A 16823-nucleotide genomic window follows, 5' to 3' on the forward strand; every position below is an offset into this window, starting at 1 on the left:
TTCCAGACACGCTTTGTGGTTTTCCAAACCACAAACCATTTTTCAGCTCTTCCAGGCGCGCTTTGTGATTTTCCAAACCACAATCCATTTTCCAGCGGTCCTCCAGACACGCTTTGTGATTTTCCAAACCACAATCCATTTTCCAGCGGTCTTCCAGACGCGCTTTGTGATTTTCAAACCACAATCCATTTTCCAGCGGTCTTCCAGACGCGCTTTGTGTTTCCAAACCACAATCCATTTTCCAGCGGTCTTTCAGACGCGCTTTGTGATTTTCAAACCACAATCCATTTTCCAGCGGTCTTCCAGACGCGCTTTGTGATTTTCAAACCACAATCCATTTTCCAGCGGTTTTCCAGACGCGCTTTGTGATTTTCCAAACCACAATCCATTTTGCACCGTTCTTCCAGACGCGCTTTGAAGCAATACAACCCATTGTCTTGTGTTTTTTTAATTATCAGATATTTTAACAGACAACATTATCACATTACCGATTCAACTCACCTTTTGAAATCAGCGTCAGGATCCAACAAATCTCCTGGCAGGATCGCCAAAATGTGTGGCCCCAAATGGCCGGAGCGAATTTTTATGACAACAGCTCTCCATGGGTGCGTGTGTACGCTACGGAGGTCTGACCAGAAGAGGCCGAGTCATGGCTTGCTGCGCACTGATCGACACGCTGAGGTGTTAATGTATAATCACACGCTGATGGTAATATACTTAAACCCCACAATATGGACCGGAATTGGCAAATGGTGATGTCTATTAGAAACATAAAGTTTATTGATGTTTTCATTTCTGGATATTTTAAGGTAATATTTTCAGATGAGAAGAAGTGGAATCTCGATGGTCCAGACGGATTTCGTGGATATTGGAGGGATCTTCGAAAGGAACCGCAATATTTTTCAAAGCGTAACTTTGGCGGTGGAAGCGTAATGGTTTGGGGCGCATTCACGGCTTCGAAATGTCTTGATCTACAGTTTACAACGAGTCGGATGAATAGTCAAGAGTATATTAATGTTCTTCAACGCAGTCTAGTACCATTTTTGAGAAGGAACCGATCCAAAAAGTTAACATTCCAGCAAGATAATGCGAGAATTCATGTTAGTCGTGAGACCATGGCATGGTTTTCAAGCAACAAAATTAATGTTATGGATTGGCCAGCGTGCTCCCCCGACCTTAACCCAATTGAGAATCTTTGGGGGATCATGGTTCGACGTGTTTACAAAGATAATCGTCACTTTGAGACAGTTGAAGAGCTCAAAGCGGCCATTATGGAAACTTGGACCTCGCTGGACAAAGAATTGTTGCAGAACTTAATCGGAAGCATGAAAAATCGTATTTTTGAGGTTATCAAGAAGAATGGGAAGCAGTTGGACAAATGAAAGCTGTTTTGAAATACAAAAATATTTTTGTTAGTGGCGTTATAATTATGAAATGCCTAAATAAACATTCCCTTCTGGTATTCATACAAAATAGATAATTTTTTAATTTCCGCACATACACAAGAAAAAGTCTCAAACGAGTGTGACAAATGAACAAATCAACATAGATGTCTGACCTCCCCTAAAAGGTTTACCATGCGAATCACACGTGGCGTTATACTTATGAAACGGACTTAGGTACCGTCATCGGGGGTGACAATTGGCCAAATAGGGGTCAGATTAGGCCATGTTTTCAACAAATTAGAATGTCTTGATAATGGAATTTATGTATATGAGCACAAGGAAATTGTAATATAAGATACCTTTTTGAGCGATTTAGATAGCCGACCTACAGACTGTTCGTAAGAACGATGGCCCAATCTTGACTTGAACCCACAATCTCTTATTTCTACACAAAACTCTACCACCAATATGCAATATGCATATGCACAATCATGATTATAAACCGTTTGGGACGCGCGCGGTCATGGAACACTCATGTAGGCTCGTTCATGCTGTATACCAAGAGAGAGATTTTTGGTTAATGTTGTACAAATGTGTTGTATTTACGCGTGTTTGGGTGCTAATTGAAATTATTCGTACGGTTGAATCACCAAATAATATGCATTAATTAATGATTTTGTGTGTGTTACTTCTATGTGAAGTTAAACGATTTACAATTCTGCCAAGCTCCCGTATGAAGGGGTAGGGAAGAATATCAGTGTGGAAGCTGTGGAAGCCAGCCAGTGGAAATATATCAGCTTCCACACTGATATTCTTCCCTTCACCTTCATACGGGAGCTTGGCAGAAGGAAGGTCGTGCGATATGTGCCATCACAAATATTGCCCTCCGCTCGCTTTCAAATCGACTTCTATAAAAACATTCTTCATGCCTGCCGTATGCCTAATCCTAACTATCAATACTATACTTTCGCATCTAATTCTATCATGAATATGTACGTCTAAGTTTGTAAGATGATATTAGCATTTCCATATCATTGCAAATAATATGCAATTTAAGCTGTTATGGCACGGCAAATGCTGGGTAAAGCGTACCATTGGTACTTCGCGTACCTGAAGGAATAAAATAGACCCCATCTCGCGAACCTTAGCCTCTTACCCAGCAACTCCTATCCCTACCTCCCCGCGGTGCTGGCCGGGATACGAGCAACCTTAGGGAAGATCGGGTAACTAACCCCGGTGGGAACTATGGTCGTATGCTGACAGGGAAGGGGGGGTTTGCTCCTCTCCGGAGGTGCAAATCTTATTGAGCATCTGTTCTCCATGTCAGGATCGGCTCACAACAGCGTCTGTTCTCCATGTTAGGAGCGGCTGATCATCGTCCGAGTGCCAGCGAGGGACTCTAAGTGAAACTGTGCACCATGGTCCACCGGAAATAAGGAGGAATGGTACTCCGGAAATTTAGGGGGTTTGTTGTCAGGCCCTGAAACCAACCTTTAAAAAATCATAAGCAACGAACAATCAACAAGAGAGTACGAACCGGAACCATCGGCGAAGACCACTGCGACGAAAAGGGACTAGCGATTGGAAACTCGGTTCGTGGAACTGCAAATCTCTCAACTTCATCGGGAGCACACGCATACTCGCCGATGTGCTCAAGGACCGTGGATTCGGCATCGTAGCGCTGCAGGAGGTTTGTTGGAAGGGATCAATGGTGCGAACGTTTAGAGGTAATCATACCATCTACCAGAGCTGCGGCAACACACATGAGCTGGGAACAGCTTTCATAGTGATGGGCGATATGCAAAGGCGCGTGATCGGGTGGTGGCCGATCAATGAAAGAATGTGCAGGTTGAGGATCAAAGGCCGGTTATTCAACTTCAGCATAATCAACGTCCATAGCCCACACTCCGGAAGCACTGATGATGATAAGGACGCATTCTACGTGCAGCAGGAACGTGAGTACGACAGCTGCCCAAGCCACGACGTCAAAATCATCATAGGAGATTTGAACGCTCAGGTTGGCCAAGAGGAGGAGTTTAGACCGACTATTGGGAAGTTCAGCGCACACCGGCTGACGAGCGAAAACGGCCAACGACTAATTGATTTCGCTGCCTCCAAGAATATGGCCATTCGCAGCACCTACTTCCAACACAGCCTTCTATATCGGTACACCTGGAGATCACCACTGCAGACAGAATCACAAATTGACCACGTTCTGATTGATGGACGGCACTTCTCCGACATTATCGACGTCAGGACATATCGTGGCGCTAACATCGACTCTGACCACTATCTGGTGATGGTTAAACTGCGCCCAAAACTATCCGTCATCAACAATGTTCGGTACCGACGACCGCCGCGGTACGACCTAGAGCGACTGAAGCAACCTGATGTCGCCACTGCATACGCGCAGCATCTCGAGGCAGCGTTGCCGGAAGAGGGTGAGCTCGATGGGGCCCCTCTTGAGGACTGCTGGAATACAGTCAAAGCAGCCATTAACGACGCAGCGGAGAACAACGTCGGGTATATGGATCGAAGTCGACGGAACGATTGGTTCGACGAAGAGTGCAGACAGATTCTGGAGGAGAAGGACGCAGCGCGGGTGGTTGCGCTGCAGCAAGGTACCCGGCAGAACGTGGAACGTTATAGACGGAAGCAGAGACAGCAGACCCGCCTTTTCAGGAGAAGAAACGTCGCCTGGAAGAAGCGGAGTGCGAGGAGATGGAACAGCTGTGCCGTTATCAAGATACACGCAAGTTCTATCAGAAGCTCAACGAATCCCGCAAAGGCTTCGTGCCGCGAGCCGAAATGTGCCGGATAAGGATGGAGCATCTTGACGGACGAACATGTGGTGATCGAAAGGTGGAAGCAGCACTACGAGGAACATCTGAATGGCGCTGAGAGTACAGGCAGTGAAAGTCAAGGCAGCGGAGGAGATGACTACGTCAGTTCAGCGGACGATGGAAGCCAACCAGCCCCACCTTGAGGGAAGTTAAGGATGCCATTCAACAGCTAAAGACCAATAAAGCAGCTGGTAAGGATGGTATCGGAGCTGAGCTCATCAAGATGGGCCCGGAAAAGCTGGCCACTTGCCTGCACAAACTGATAGTCAGAATCTGGGAAACCGAACAGCTACCGGAGGAGTGGAAGGAAGGGTTATATGCCCCATCTACAAGAAAGGCGACAAACTGGAGTGTGAGAACTTTCGAGCGATCACCATCCTTAATGCCGCCTACAAAGTGATATCCCAGATCATCTTCCGTCGTCTGTCACCATTAGTGAACGAGTTCGTAGGGAAGTTATCAAGCCGGCTTCGTTGACGGCCGCTCGACAACGGACCAGATCTTTACTGTACGGCAAATCCTTCAAAATGCCGTGAATACCAGGTCCCAACGCACCATCTGTTCGTTGATTTCAAGGCGGCATACGACAGTATAGACCGCGTAGAGCTATGGAAAATTATGGACGAGAACAGCTTCCCTGGGAAGCTTACCAGACTGATCAAAGCAACGGTGGATGGTGTGCAAAACTGTGTGAAGATTTCGGGCGAACACTCCAGTTCGTTCGAGTCGCGCCGAGGACTAAGACAAGGTGATGGACTTTCGTGCCTGTTGTTCAACATTGTGCTAGAAGGTGTCATGCGGAGAGCCGGGTGTAACAGCCGGGGTACGATTTTCAACAGATCCAGTCAATTTATTTGCTTCGCGGATGACATGGACATTGTCGGCCGAACATTTGCAAAAGGTGGCAGAACTGTACACCCGCCTAAAACGTGAAGCAACAAAAGTTGGACTGGTGGTGAATGCGTCAAAGACAAAGTACATGCTTGTGGGCGGAACCGAGCGCGACAGGGCCCGCCTGGGAAGCAGTGTTACGATAGACGGGGATACCTTCGAGGTGGTCGAGGAATTCGTCTACCTCGGATCCTTGCTAACGGCTGACAACAACGTTAGTCGTGAAATACGAAGGCGCATCATCAGTGGAAGTCGGGCCTACTACGGGCTCCAGAAGAAATTGCGGTCAAAAGAGATTCGCCACCGCACCAAATGTGTCATGTACAAGACGCTAATAAGACCGGTTGTCCTCTACGGACATGAAATATGGACAATGCTCGAGGAGGACTTGCAAGCACTCAGAGTATTCGAGAGACGGGTGCTTAGGACCATCTTTGGCGGTGTGCAAGAAGACGGAGTGTGGCGGCGAAGAATGAACCATGAGCTCGCCCAGTTCTACGGCGAATCCAGTATCCAGAAGGTAGCTAAAGCCGGAAGGTTACGATGGGCAGAACATGTTGCAAGAATGCCGGACAGCAACCCTGCAAAGATGGTGTTCGCTTCCGATCCGGCAGGTACGAGACGACGTGGAGCGCAGCGAGCGAGATGGGCAGACCAGGTGCAGAACGACTTGGCGAGCGTGAGGCGTATTCGAGGATGGAGAGATGCGGCCTCGAACCGTGCATTGTGGCGTCAAATTGTTGATTCAGTGTTATCTGTTTAGATGTTAACTAAATAAATGAAATGAATGAAGCTGTTATGTACAACTAAAGGCTAGTGTTAGAGTACATGCTTCAGTATTTATTTCTTATTTAGAATCAGTAACGACATCGTCTTCCAACATTCTGTTCCAAAGCCGATGGGAACATTGTAAAAGCTTTGATTGATCTGATACATACCGTGAGCTTTACTCCAAAACGTTTTGGAGTACCTTGAGGGCCGCATCAGGCCCGCGGGCCGTACGTTGGGCCGCCCTGGGCTAGATGTTTTGGAAGTTCTTCACAAGTCTTGAAAACGGGTTTGTGGACCCAAAATGAAAACAAATTTTACAATTCAATTAATTGCATATTATTCGGCAACTCGGCCGTACGAAAACAATTTTTTTGTAAAATATCTTGGCTGTGCATATGCACAGCATATGTTTTGAAATGGACAAATTGATATGAAATTTGCGAAAAAGAATCCACGTGTCTTGGAGGGACTCGAACCCTCAACCTCCTACTCTCTAGGCGTGATAACCCCTACACAACTAGACACAACACAACAAGAGGGTTCGAGTCCCTCCAAGACACGTGGATCCTTTTTCGCAAATTTCATATCAATTTGTCCATTTCAAAACATATGCTGTGCATATGCACAGCCAAGATATTTTACAAAAAAATTGTTTTCGTACGGCCGAGTTGCCGAATAATATGCAATTAATTGTAATCAAGTGTCGGTCTTCCACCGTCATTAGTCGTCTGAGTACACGTGACCGCTTACGTAAGGCAATCAAACTCATCAAATGCTTTAGCCAAGCAAACCTTTGGCACAGCAGAGTGCGATTGATTCGCATTCTATACCAGCCCGTCCAGTCCGTTGCTGGGAGGCATGGAGTGTGATCCTCTCGTTTAATAAACAATGTGCACTCGCTTGACTGTACAACAGTAAAGCACATGTGGAGATTGGACAAATCAAGCATCCGAAAGATATTCAATTTGCAAAAAAGAGAGCTAACCGCGGTGGAGGTTGGTACTCGGATTCCGATGGCTTTTCCGCAAGCGTGACCTTTAAGTGGACTTGTTGTGTAGGGGTTATCACGCCTATCTAGAGAGTAGGAGGTTGAGGGTTCGATTCCCTCCAAGACACGTGGATTCTTTTTCGCAAATTTCATATCAATTTGTCCATTTCGAAACATATTATGTGTATATGCACAGCCAAGATTTTTATAATTATTTTCATAAAATATTGGCATATATAATTCTGTAAGGTTTACCGCTGCCGCTGTTTACCACTGGTAGAAACAATTTCGTTGTCAGATCGGTTTTCTCAACAGACTCTCGACAACAGGTCAGATGATTATCGCAATGAGCAAAGGCAGATAACTGAAATAATATCAAACTGATAACAGGATTAGTTATCCTTATTATCATCTTGATATTTAGTTATCAATCATGTGGTCAACTGATAACTGAATAATAACAAAATGTATTATCAATACAAATTTGGTATTTTCTTCTAAATTTCGCGTCGTTCAGATATCGGGCTAAGCATTCTATTCTTTCAAATATATTGTACAGGGCATTCAAAAATCTGCTCATCCGCTTATTGTTCGACGCAACCAAAAATAAGTGCCAGATGGCCGCCTAAGAAAAACATACCTGTAGCCAAAAAGCTACTTTGATAATTTTGAAAAATTTGACCGCCACACACGGTGGTTTGTAGCGATGAATGCCAGATCTGTAGAAGCCTTGAAAAAATGATCACGAAAGATGTCAACAAGGCACAATACTTCTGCTAAATGTACCCGGCCAATGCTATGAATAGTGTGACAAGAGCTGTTTCCAAACACTGAACTGAAATTTTCGTCTATGCAGACTGTGATTTTTCTTGTTACTAACGATATCTACTGTTTTGTTTATTTCTCTGTCAACATAGGAATTTCCACAAAAGTTGAAATTTTCCTATCTGTTTTATACTCTGCTTATTAACTTTACTTTCATTTCAGGTGTTGTTGAATAATGAAATATGTATCTGGGAACCAAGCGTTGTAGTTTGATAAGTACTTAAAATGGCCTTGCAGCTCCCGGAACATATGATCCAAGGGCATGTGCTCATTCAGGAACGGTGAATAGTATTGACTAATCGCAATATAATTCGTCTTGGGATCCACAGTGCTTATGTATATGGGAAAGCGGAAATTTAACTGGAAGTGTCGGATAATCAAGAAATTTCAACGTTCTGGTGTGTTGTGGAGAAAACATTTATGCTCGCACTTTAGTCGATTTATTAATGTGCTCAACCAAAGAGTAATTGTTCAACTACTGACAGTTTAAACCTAACGAGCAAGATCATCTGCAGTCAAACCTCTAATAGTCGATGTTGAAAGGACGGTCGACTCATGGGAATATCGAAATGTGAAATAGACAATCCTTTGGAAGGTGTTTGAATGGACCATCACAGTAGCCCAAAACATATGTTTAATTAGTCGACCCGGCTGACGCTGTAAGCGAAAATGCGCGTTGTGGACTAGGTAGCCATACGAAATGGACATGGCCCCGGGCTCCCACATAACCTTATGTACCAAAATCAACCTTTTTCGTACATTTCGGGCCCCCCGAAAACTGTCCGGTCCTGGATCATCCACCGAATAGCAACATTTTTTCACGGAATAATTCTTCCTGGGATCAGCAGTGTTTATGTTTATATATGCATATGAAAACATGAAACATTTCACTGTGAAATGCAAGGCTGTGGTTTAGTTTGAATAAACCTATAACCGAAATCGATTTACAGCATGGTGCTGCTAGCAACCTAATTATTGATAATATAAGAGAGAAAAACTAACCTAAGCCTATTATTTAATTGGTCACAACTGAAAACAAAATGTATTCAATAAACGGACGATGAACCGTATTTATCCTAATTGATTCGCTACTTTGAATGAAATTAATTTCGGTTATCATTTTTGCTATGATGACTTGTAATTCAACCAGAATGATAACAATTCTAGTTATCAATATAACTGGATAATTAAGTTTGGTATTAATACGTTATTCTGCTTCCCACTCTGTCCTGCCGACTGTTATTTACATAAGTGGTTATGGTATCCTGATTTGATTATAAATAGTCTTAAGTAAATGCAAAATCGTAGCAAGCGTAGTGCTCTTCTCTCCTGCTCCCCAAGAAAGCGTAATTGGGTGAGTGCCTAAAGACGACGCCGTACAATCATTCGATTCGAGTTCGAATCTCAGTGAATGCCAACATTTTTTTCAATGCGTAACGAAGTCGGCAAAGCAGTTTTAAGTATTTTGGTCGATAAAACAGTGATGGGTGATAACTAAATAATAACTAAATTAGTTATTTGAGTGAATAACATGTATAACAAAATGTGTTATCAATTTAGTATCAGTGATAACTTAATTTGTTTTCATTTAGTTATTTCAGGAGCATAATTCTGGAATCATTTTTGTTATGTTGGCTGTTAATTCAGCCAAAATGATAACAAATTCAGTTATCAAAATGTCTGATAACCGGATAATAGAATTTGTTATCAATAAGTTATTCATTTTTGCTCGGGTAGTGTCGGGATTATCATGTTCCAATGTATCATTTATTTATCGACTTCAAGGCGCATGATGATAGACCATATTCCCGGTAGAAGCCGTGATAATGATAACAAAACAAGATATGCACTTGTTTGGAATAAGCGCAAAAAAAGCAAAAATTTAAAAAATAGCTCCAAAATATCATAAAAATAACTAATTTTGCGATGGATAAGAACAAACTTATAACTTTAGATATTGGTTAGTTCTTGTTACTATGCTCAAAACCTGATACATATTTTTGTGATATTTCAGTACAAAATTTTGTTAACTTCGCCTGTTCGTTTAGCTCTTATTCCAAACCAGTTCATATTGTGTTTTGTTAACAATATCACGTTTTACTGTTGATGTGCTATTATCATCTACCTGGGTTGAGTTATCGTAAATGATATACGAAAGTAACTCTTCCGGAAAGTTCCCAGGACAAAACAAGACTGATTAGAGTAACGATGAACGATGTGTGAAAATCTAGTACGGAAAATTCGCTTCATTAAATAACCTGGGAGTCATGCGAAGAGCCGTTCCAATCTATTATCTTTGAATTCTGGACAGGAGCTAAACAATAATCAGATTATTTTAAAACAGAATCTAAAGCACTTTTGATTTGATTGAAGCTTGACTGTAAACTAGTACTTAATGAATGTTGCTAAACTTTGTCTCAGCAGATTGAAATTCTTCCTATTCTTAAAGCAAAGAGTTGGCTAGCACCAACTGAGAGAAGAAGATTTAATCATGATAATAACCGAGATTTAATCTACGTAATGAAAAAGAATATCATTCCGCGCACAAGAACATACCAACATGCAAACATTTTACTCACCCTATTTACATGATCCCGCAGCACGTTGGAGTATACCATTGCCACGGCTTCCAGCGCCATGAAGGTGATGAATCCGATTATCCACGGTACCACGAGACCAATGTTTTCCTGTGGATGACATGACGTGACGTTAGAGAAAAAAAAATTAAATAACAAAATAAGCAAGAATTAATGTTAATTAGGAGAACTCCAACCAGTCCACCCCGTCCATCGCAGTAATTTAATTAAAGTTTTGAAGCTGCCCCCAATGCGCGAACAACTTTCGTTCGCCCAAAGTTGTGCGGATTGGAACGACTACATTCCGAAATCTCTGATAAACCTGTCAGAAACTTTTATTGCCTGATTATTTAGCAGCACGTCTCTGACAGCACATTTCATAAAGGAAGGCGACAAACGACCGTTACTAGGAGCAGGAAGGAATCCGGGTTTGGTTGGAAAGCTGCAAATTTATGTATCAGGGGTAATAGATGAAATAAGACGGTGAAAGGTTGTGCCGCTGGGTAAAGTTTCGCGTTTCTGAGCCGAGCGTTGGCATTAAATTTGCTGCTTAAGCGCATTATGTAAAATGTCTTCTATTCATCATGGCTAAGTGAAGATCCTTTTCAATGAACGAGAAATTGTAGCTTTAACCATAAAATAAATTATTTTAGTGCAAATTGTTCAAATATTTATCATTATTTTTCCTGATGGAAAGAAAATTTATACTTTGTCTAATGGATAGGAACGTTAGAATGGTTTTTACGCCAATTTTGGAACTTGCAAGTTTTTACGCTATTTTAGTAAAAAAAAATATATATATAATCTTGTATCCGACAGGCGGTTCGGGTTTTTAAAAAAGACTTAAAACACTTTATTCACTTAACTTGAACATTTATTTACTAATTGTTGGCTTTTTTGGACACGATAACCGACGCGGACACTTGATAAAAAGATACTGAAACGAGAGCGCGGTACGCGCATTGGTTTTATTGATTATTACTGCTGAATCTGCATTTCCGTAGGTCTGGTCAGAAGTTGATGACGTTGCACGCCACGTTCCGGTGGTTCGATGGAGAATTGCCTACGTTGCGTGCCACGTTGCACCTGAGTTAGCCGGTTCATACCATGACTATATATATATATTTTTCACAATGTTCTGAAAACTCAGATGTGAATATGTACATTATGTAGAAGATTTTGATTTGACAAATGTATTGGAGGTAACCACTTTTCCTTCGATGGGACTCAAACCCACGACCCTCAGTACGCTAGACCGGTGCTTGAACCAATTAAGCTACGAAGGACCTACGTCGGCCAAAATCCAATGTTTGCCAAGATTTAATGTTCCCAAAATCCAATGGGGTCTGTACAATTATTTTTACACTGTTATTGGGACATAAAATATACGTTCTGTTATACCAACCCATACCCTGCAATTCAAATGATTATTTCGGAATCACTATTGAAGATATTGAAAGTTTTCAACCTTATCCACTGTTTGGCTTGCTTATTTATTGTTCAGATGAATCTAGATGGAGGAGTTGTTCATGCAGACATCTAACAATTTGGTCTTCACATGATTATTTGGCGTCACATGATTATTGTCTTCTAAATTCCACAACTACTCCTAATAAAGAGGAGTTATCTGCATCAAATATCTCAAGATGTTGATCAATTTGAAAAAATAGAATCAATATGTTAATTTATTTGAAATAGGTAATAGACAATTCTGTTCAGCAAAAGTAGCCATAATCATAGAAATTCCCATAAAAGCATTATCTGAGCATTTATAAGAAATAATTAAATAAAAACGTCATAGTTTGAGTATAGGAAATTTCAAAGTTTAGATTTAGATATGTGTAGTTAGTCAAAGTAAAAAAACCTAAAACTAGGAAATTTCAAAGTTTAGATCACTTCAACATTCACTGTCGATACTCACCTTATAGATTCCAAATATCAATACAATGCTGAGCAGAACCATCGAGCACTGCGTTCCGATGATGGCAAAGTAAGCAATCTGGACACCTGATTTTGTGGGAAGATATACGGAGAAGAGAAAAAATCCAAAACTTCAGTAATCTGATCGGCTTTTTGCTAGAAAACAGAGTCAAAAAACAAACACTGCCTGGCGAAATGTGGCCACATGTGGATGGCCTTCACCATCGATGAACGTACCATAGTAGACGTCCTCCAGATCGCTGTACTTTTTTACGTTGACACTGATTCGCCACGAGTAGAGCAGCACCACCAGGATGGAGATATTCTGGAAAGGCAGAATGGGACGATGAATGAAAAAGCCGGCGAGTGAACGAGTTTGCAACGCAGCTGGGAAAGAAATAAAATATGGAAAATGGCTTTCCAATTCGATTAAATATGAATGAAATCGGTCTAGCGAGATGCAGCTGTATCTATTCATGGTTTTCATGGGTGGTTGGGCAGATGCAATAGGTCACCTGTCAGTTATGGTAATCAAATTTTCCAGAAGCGGATCCGTTGGGGTAATGGAATTTGGTTCGTTTATCCTCTTTCGTTGCAACATGCTCGTGGCTTTTCCCGGCTTGTGTGGTACGGGTTGAGTTGTTTAAAAATAGCGATTTAAAATGAGCAGCTGTTGGAAAACATCAAACAAGGGCACATAATTGAATGGGAAATGAAAGGCTTGTGCAATGGTTTCAAAGAGAAAATTCTAACTGTAGGACTGCTTATTCACATTGTTCCACAAATAAATTAAGTGAAAATGTTGTGGCTTACCACTGAGTTCCGACATTGCGCCATTGGTAGATCTAAGGTAGAACATCATCAAAAGCCATGCCTTTTGTATTAACTTATAAAGCATCAATTGTTCCACCAATATTCTATTCGAAATGATTGGATATTAATATGTCTACAAACAAGAACAGAGCTATGTGTCTTAATATAGGTTCTGCAGCTATAGGCTTTTAGTTCGATTATTGCAGTAGCCGAATTGAACAGCAGCAACTCAACAAAATTATCGCGTTTTCCGCTGAACGAGACCTAAGTTGCCCATCAAAGCATAATTAGTTAACAGTCTCATGTTTGTTTGAATTCCTTTTCACATTGGACAGATATACATTTCTGGCAGTAGAGTGACGATGGGTGTTCCAGACAGAGTTCCCATTCCCGCACTGTATAAAAAATCTATAACAGCGATATTTTTGCCGAAACTTCACCTTAGCCCTTTGTGCTCAATCGTTAAATACGATATTGCTATGTCCAAGTGTTTGACGACCCCTCCCTTGGCCCCTGCGAGTTGAAGGGCTCGTTCAGAATTAGGTGGAGTTTGACAGTGGACTTGTTGAGCTTCTTTAAAAAAAAAATGCATATTTCCGCAAGCAGGTCCAAGTATCCGCAAGCAGCATATATCCACAAACAAAAGTGTGCAACATGGTACAACGGGAATTTTGGGGATCGATGTCAGGCCATGCAAGCCAGGCTTAAGTAAGTAGGAAGAGCCTTAAGTATATCAAGCAACGAATAATAGAGAGCATGAATACCGGAATAATCGTCGAAGGCTACAAGGATGAAAAGGATCACGATCTGGGAACAGCTTCCATAGTGATGAACGATTTGAAAAGGCGTGTAATTGGGTGATGGCCGATCTGTACAGGTTAAGGATCGAAGGCCGTTTTTTTAAACGTGATGTCACGAATATACAATGTATACATGTCGCGTTGCCCACGCTTCGGATTTGTCACTCATATGAAGAAAAAATCAGGGTTGATCCAAACAGCGGAGCGCAATTTCTCCATGTTCTCCTGTGAGAAGTGTTCTCAAACAATATTTTATCTGGATAGAAAGACGGGTGATAATTTAATGTTGCGCCTCCAAATTCTTTATCTTGCCACTTCTCCAGATAATGTTTATAAGCATATTTATAAAAATGTAGGTCCGCGACGGGATTCGAACCCAAAACAATTCGAAGGGTTTAGAACACCCACTATAACCACACAACAACACAAACTAATTAAAAACATTAAGTTCTCTGGCAAAACGTCGTCTTGTTTAAAGTGTCGCCAATGTGATACAGGCATACCTCGATAGTACGTACCCTCGATAGTGCGTACCCTCGATAGTACGTACCCTCGATTGTACGTACATTTTACCTCGATAGTACGTACATTTTTTTTCAATTTTTTATACGATTTTAGTAAAATTTTGAATATGCTTTGATCATGGCACATGCGGGGGACCTTCATATGTTACGTTATAATTTCACAACTGATTTAAACACCATCGTGAGCTTATAACGAATTTAGTAGCAAAACTTTGAAAAGGCAGCGTGTCATAAATGTTTGCCAGTCTCACGTAACACATATTATATTATCATTTTAAACAATTGAAGGAACATCTAAAACAGCTGAGCGATGCGCGCCAAAGCCCTCATAAAGCAGAATATCAGCAAGAGGAATTCTTTCGACTTGGACGCGTTCGCACACGCACTCGCATGAGTATGTCATCGGCATAAGAGTGTTATCAACAATAATTGAAATCTCATGGGTATGATTTTCTTAGAAAGCAGATTAGATATCCATTTAATTGAACAATTATTATTTTTTATGTTTATTATTTTATCTATCAAGGAAATTAGTTCCAGTTCTAGAACCCTTCCCCATGCATATGATAGATCAGAAAATATTTCCTCGAGGAGTAAATTAATTCCATCATGGGAATGGCGATTCATAAAATTGAATTTTCGGCGAGATATTTTACTGATTAATTAAGTTTACATTAAGTATAGTTCCATTCTATCCACTTGTCGGTAACATTTTTTTTTCTTGAGAAACAAATTAGCAGCGTTACTAAAATGAGGAAAATTTTTGGTCAAAAATTTACTCTGAGAGGTTTTCCTGGGATTTCCGAAGAAGTTTGTCCTGGAACAGTTTCTCCCAAGGGTTGTTCCTGGGATACCTTGGTAGATTGATCGAAAATTCCATACATGATTTAGCTTGATATTCTATCTAAACCTGTGCGCCGATTGAAATTTTATCGACGGAGAGGCGTGATAGATCATTTTCAGCCAGTGGTAGTGGCGTGGTGGTGATTGGCGACGGCGTGAGTCAATTTCGTGTATTACAAATTTTCCGGAATTTATCTGGTAATTTATCCAGTAATTCCTCCAAAAGTTTCTCCGGGAATTCCTACGGGAGTTTTTCCAGATATTTCTCTGGAAGTTCCTCCATTAATTCCTCAGAAAGTTCCTCTAGGAATTTCCCCGCGAATTTTTAAGAAATTCTTCCGAACATCCATCTTAAATTATAGCCAAATATTTCTCCGTTAATCCTTCCAAATATACCCTCTAAATTCCATTATTTTCTCGGTGATTTCTTCGGCAATTCACTTAGAAATTCTCTTAGAAATTTCCACATCCCCTTTCCCAGAGCTTCCATCAGAAAATCATTCAGAAATTCTCATATAAACTCCTCCGGGCATTTTCTCTAGAGTTACTCCAGAAATTCCATCAAGATCTCTCCATTAATTACTTCGAGGTCTTTCCGGAAATTCTCATTGAATTTCTTCAGAAACTCACGTGGAAGCCCTGGATACTCACGCCCGAGAATTCTTCCGGAAATTCCTCCAAGGACTCTCCCGGAAAATTGTTCCCGTTTTTTCTTCGAGAATTCTCTTGGAAATTCCTTGCAAATTCGTCTGCAAATTCATCTGGCTACATAAATTAAATTACGTAGTAGGTAGGCAAGAAAAGGCAAAACAAGTGTTCGCGAGTATTATGCATGGCCTACTTCTTGTTCACAGATTTTCACCACTGGTCAAAACTCTTTCGGAATTGCCTACAAAAATTCCCCTTGATAATTTATAATTTTAATAATTTCCAGAGGGATTAATTATTTTTTATTTCGATTTTAAGGACGGCTACGCAGTCTTGAATTATTGAAACAAGATGTTTATTTATCTGACGTTTCGACACGGGGATGGTGTCTTCATCAGGGGAAAAATACGGTATTGAATACTGATGAAGACACCATCCCCGTGTCGAAACGTCGGATAAATAAACATCTTGTTTCAATAATTCAAGACTGCGTAGCCGTCCTTAAAATCGAAATAAATATATACAGTCGATTTCTCAATAGTTCATTATTTTTTATTAATTATTCCCGGAAGATCCTGCAGCCATTTTCAAATTTCTACGTTGCTTCGCTTAAAATTTCTATAAAAAAACATCCAACAGTATTTTCCGAGAATATTTTCCAGGAATTCGCAGCAATATCTTAAAACAAATACCCTGATTTTTTTTTTTTTTTAAACAATAACCCCGAAGAACAAACCCACATTTTTAGATAAAAATATCTTTATGTTTGGCCAAGAATGTGTTGCATAGCGACCATGTTACCAAAAAATATCCCACGTCGCCCTTTTTGACCAGGGATCCACGCTAGTTGCAGTTTGTGATTAGATCAACACCCAATGATTTAGATTTAAATACTTTATCAACAGACGCCACCTCAATTCATCAAGCAGATACCGATCAAGTAGGGGAACTGTTCCATTTTCCATCTCACTGTACATATATTCATCTCATCGCAAA

The 16823-nt window shown here is 41.0% G+C and overlaps 1 protein-coding gene across 3 annotated transcripts in view; it reads right to left on the reverse strand.

Annotated features, from left to right (window-relative positions):
* Window positions 1-16823, reverse strand: part of LOC134204409 (uncharacterized) — a 122639-nt gene that overhangs the window by 12407 nt on the left and 93409 nt on the right. For all 3 annotated transcript variants that reach the window (XM_062679232.1, XM_062679230.1, XM_062679231.1), the window contains exons 4-6: window positions 12437-12524; window positions 12201-12286; window positions 10283-10390 (exon numbers count right to left, since the gene is read on the reverse strand). In XM_062679232.1, coding sequence (XP_062535216.1) covers window positions 10283-10390; window positions 12201-12286; window positions 12437-12524 — 282 coding nt within the window. The remainder of the gene's footprint in view (window positions 1-10282; window positions 10391-12200; window positions 12287-12436; window positions 12525-16823) is intronic.

Source organism: Armigeres subalbatus, unplaced genomic scaffold (assembly GCF_024139115.2).
Source record: "Armigeres subalbatus isolate Guangzhou_Male unplaced genomic scaffold, GZ_Asu_2 Contig561, whole genome shotgun sequence".
Classification (NCBI taxonomy): Eukaryota; Metazoa; Arthropoda; class Insecta; order Diptera; family Culicidae; genus Armigeres; species Armigeres subalbatus.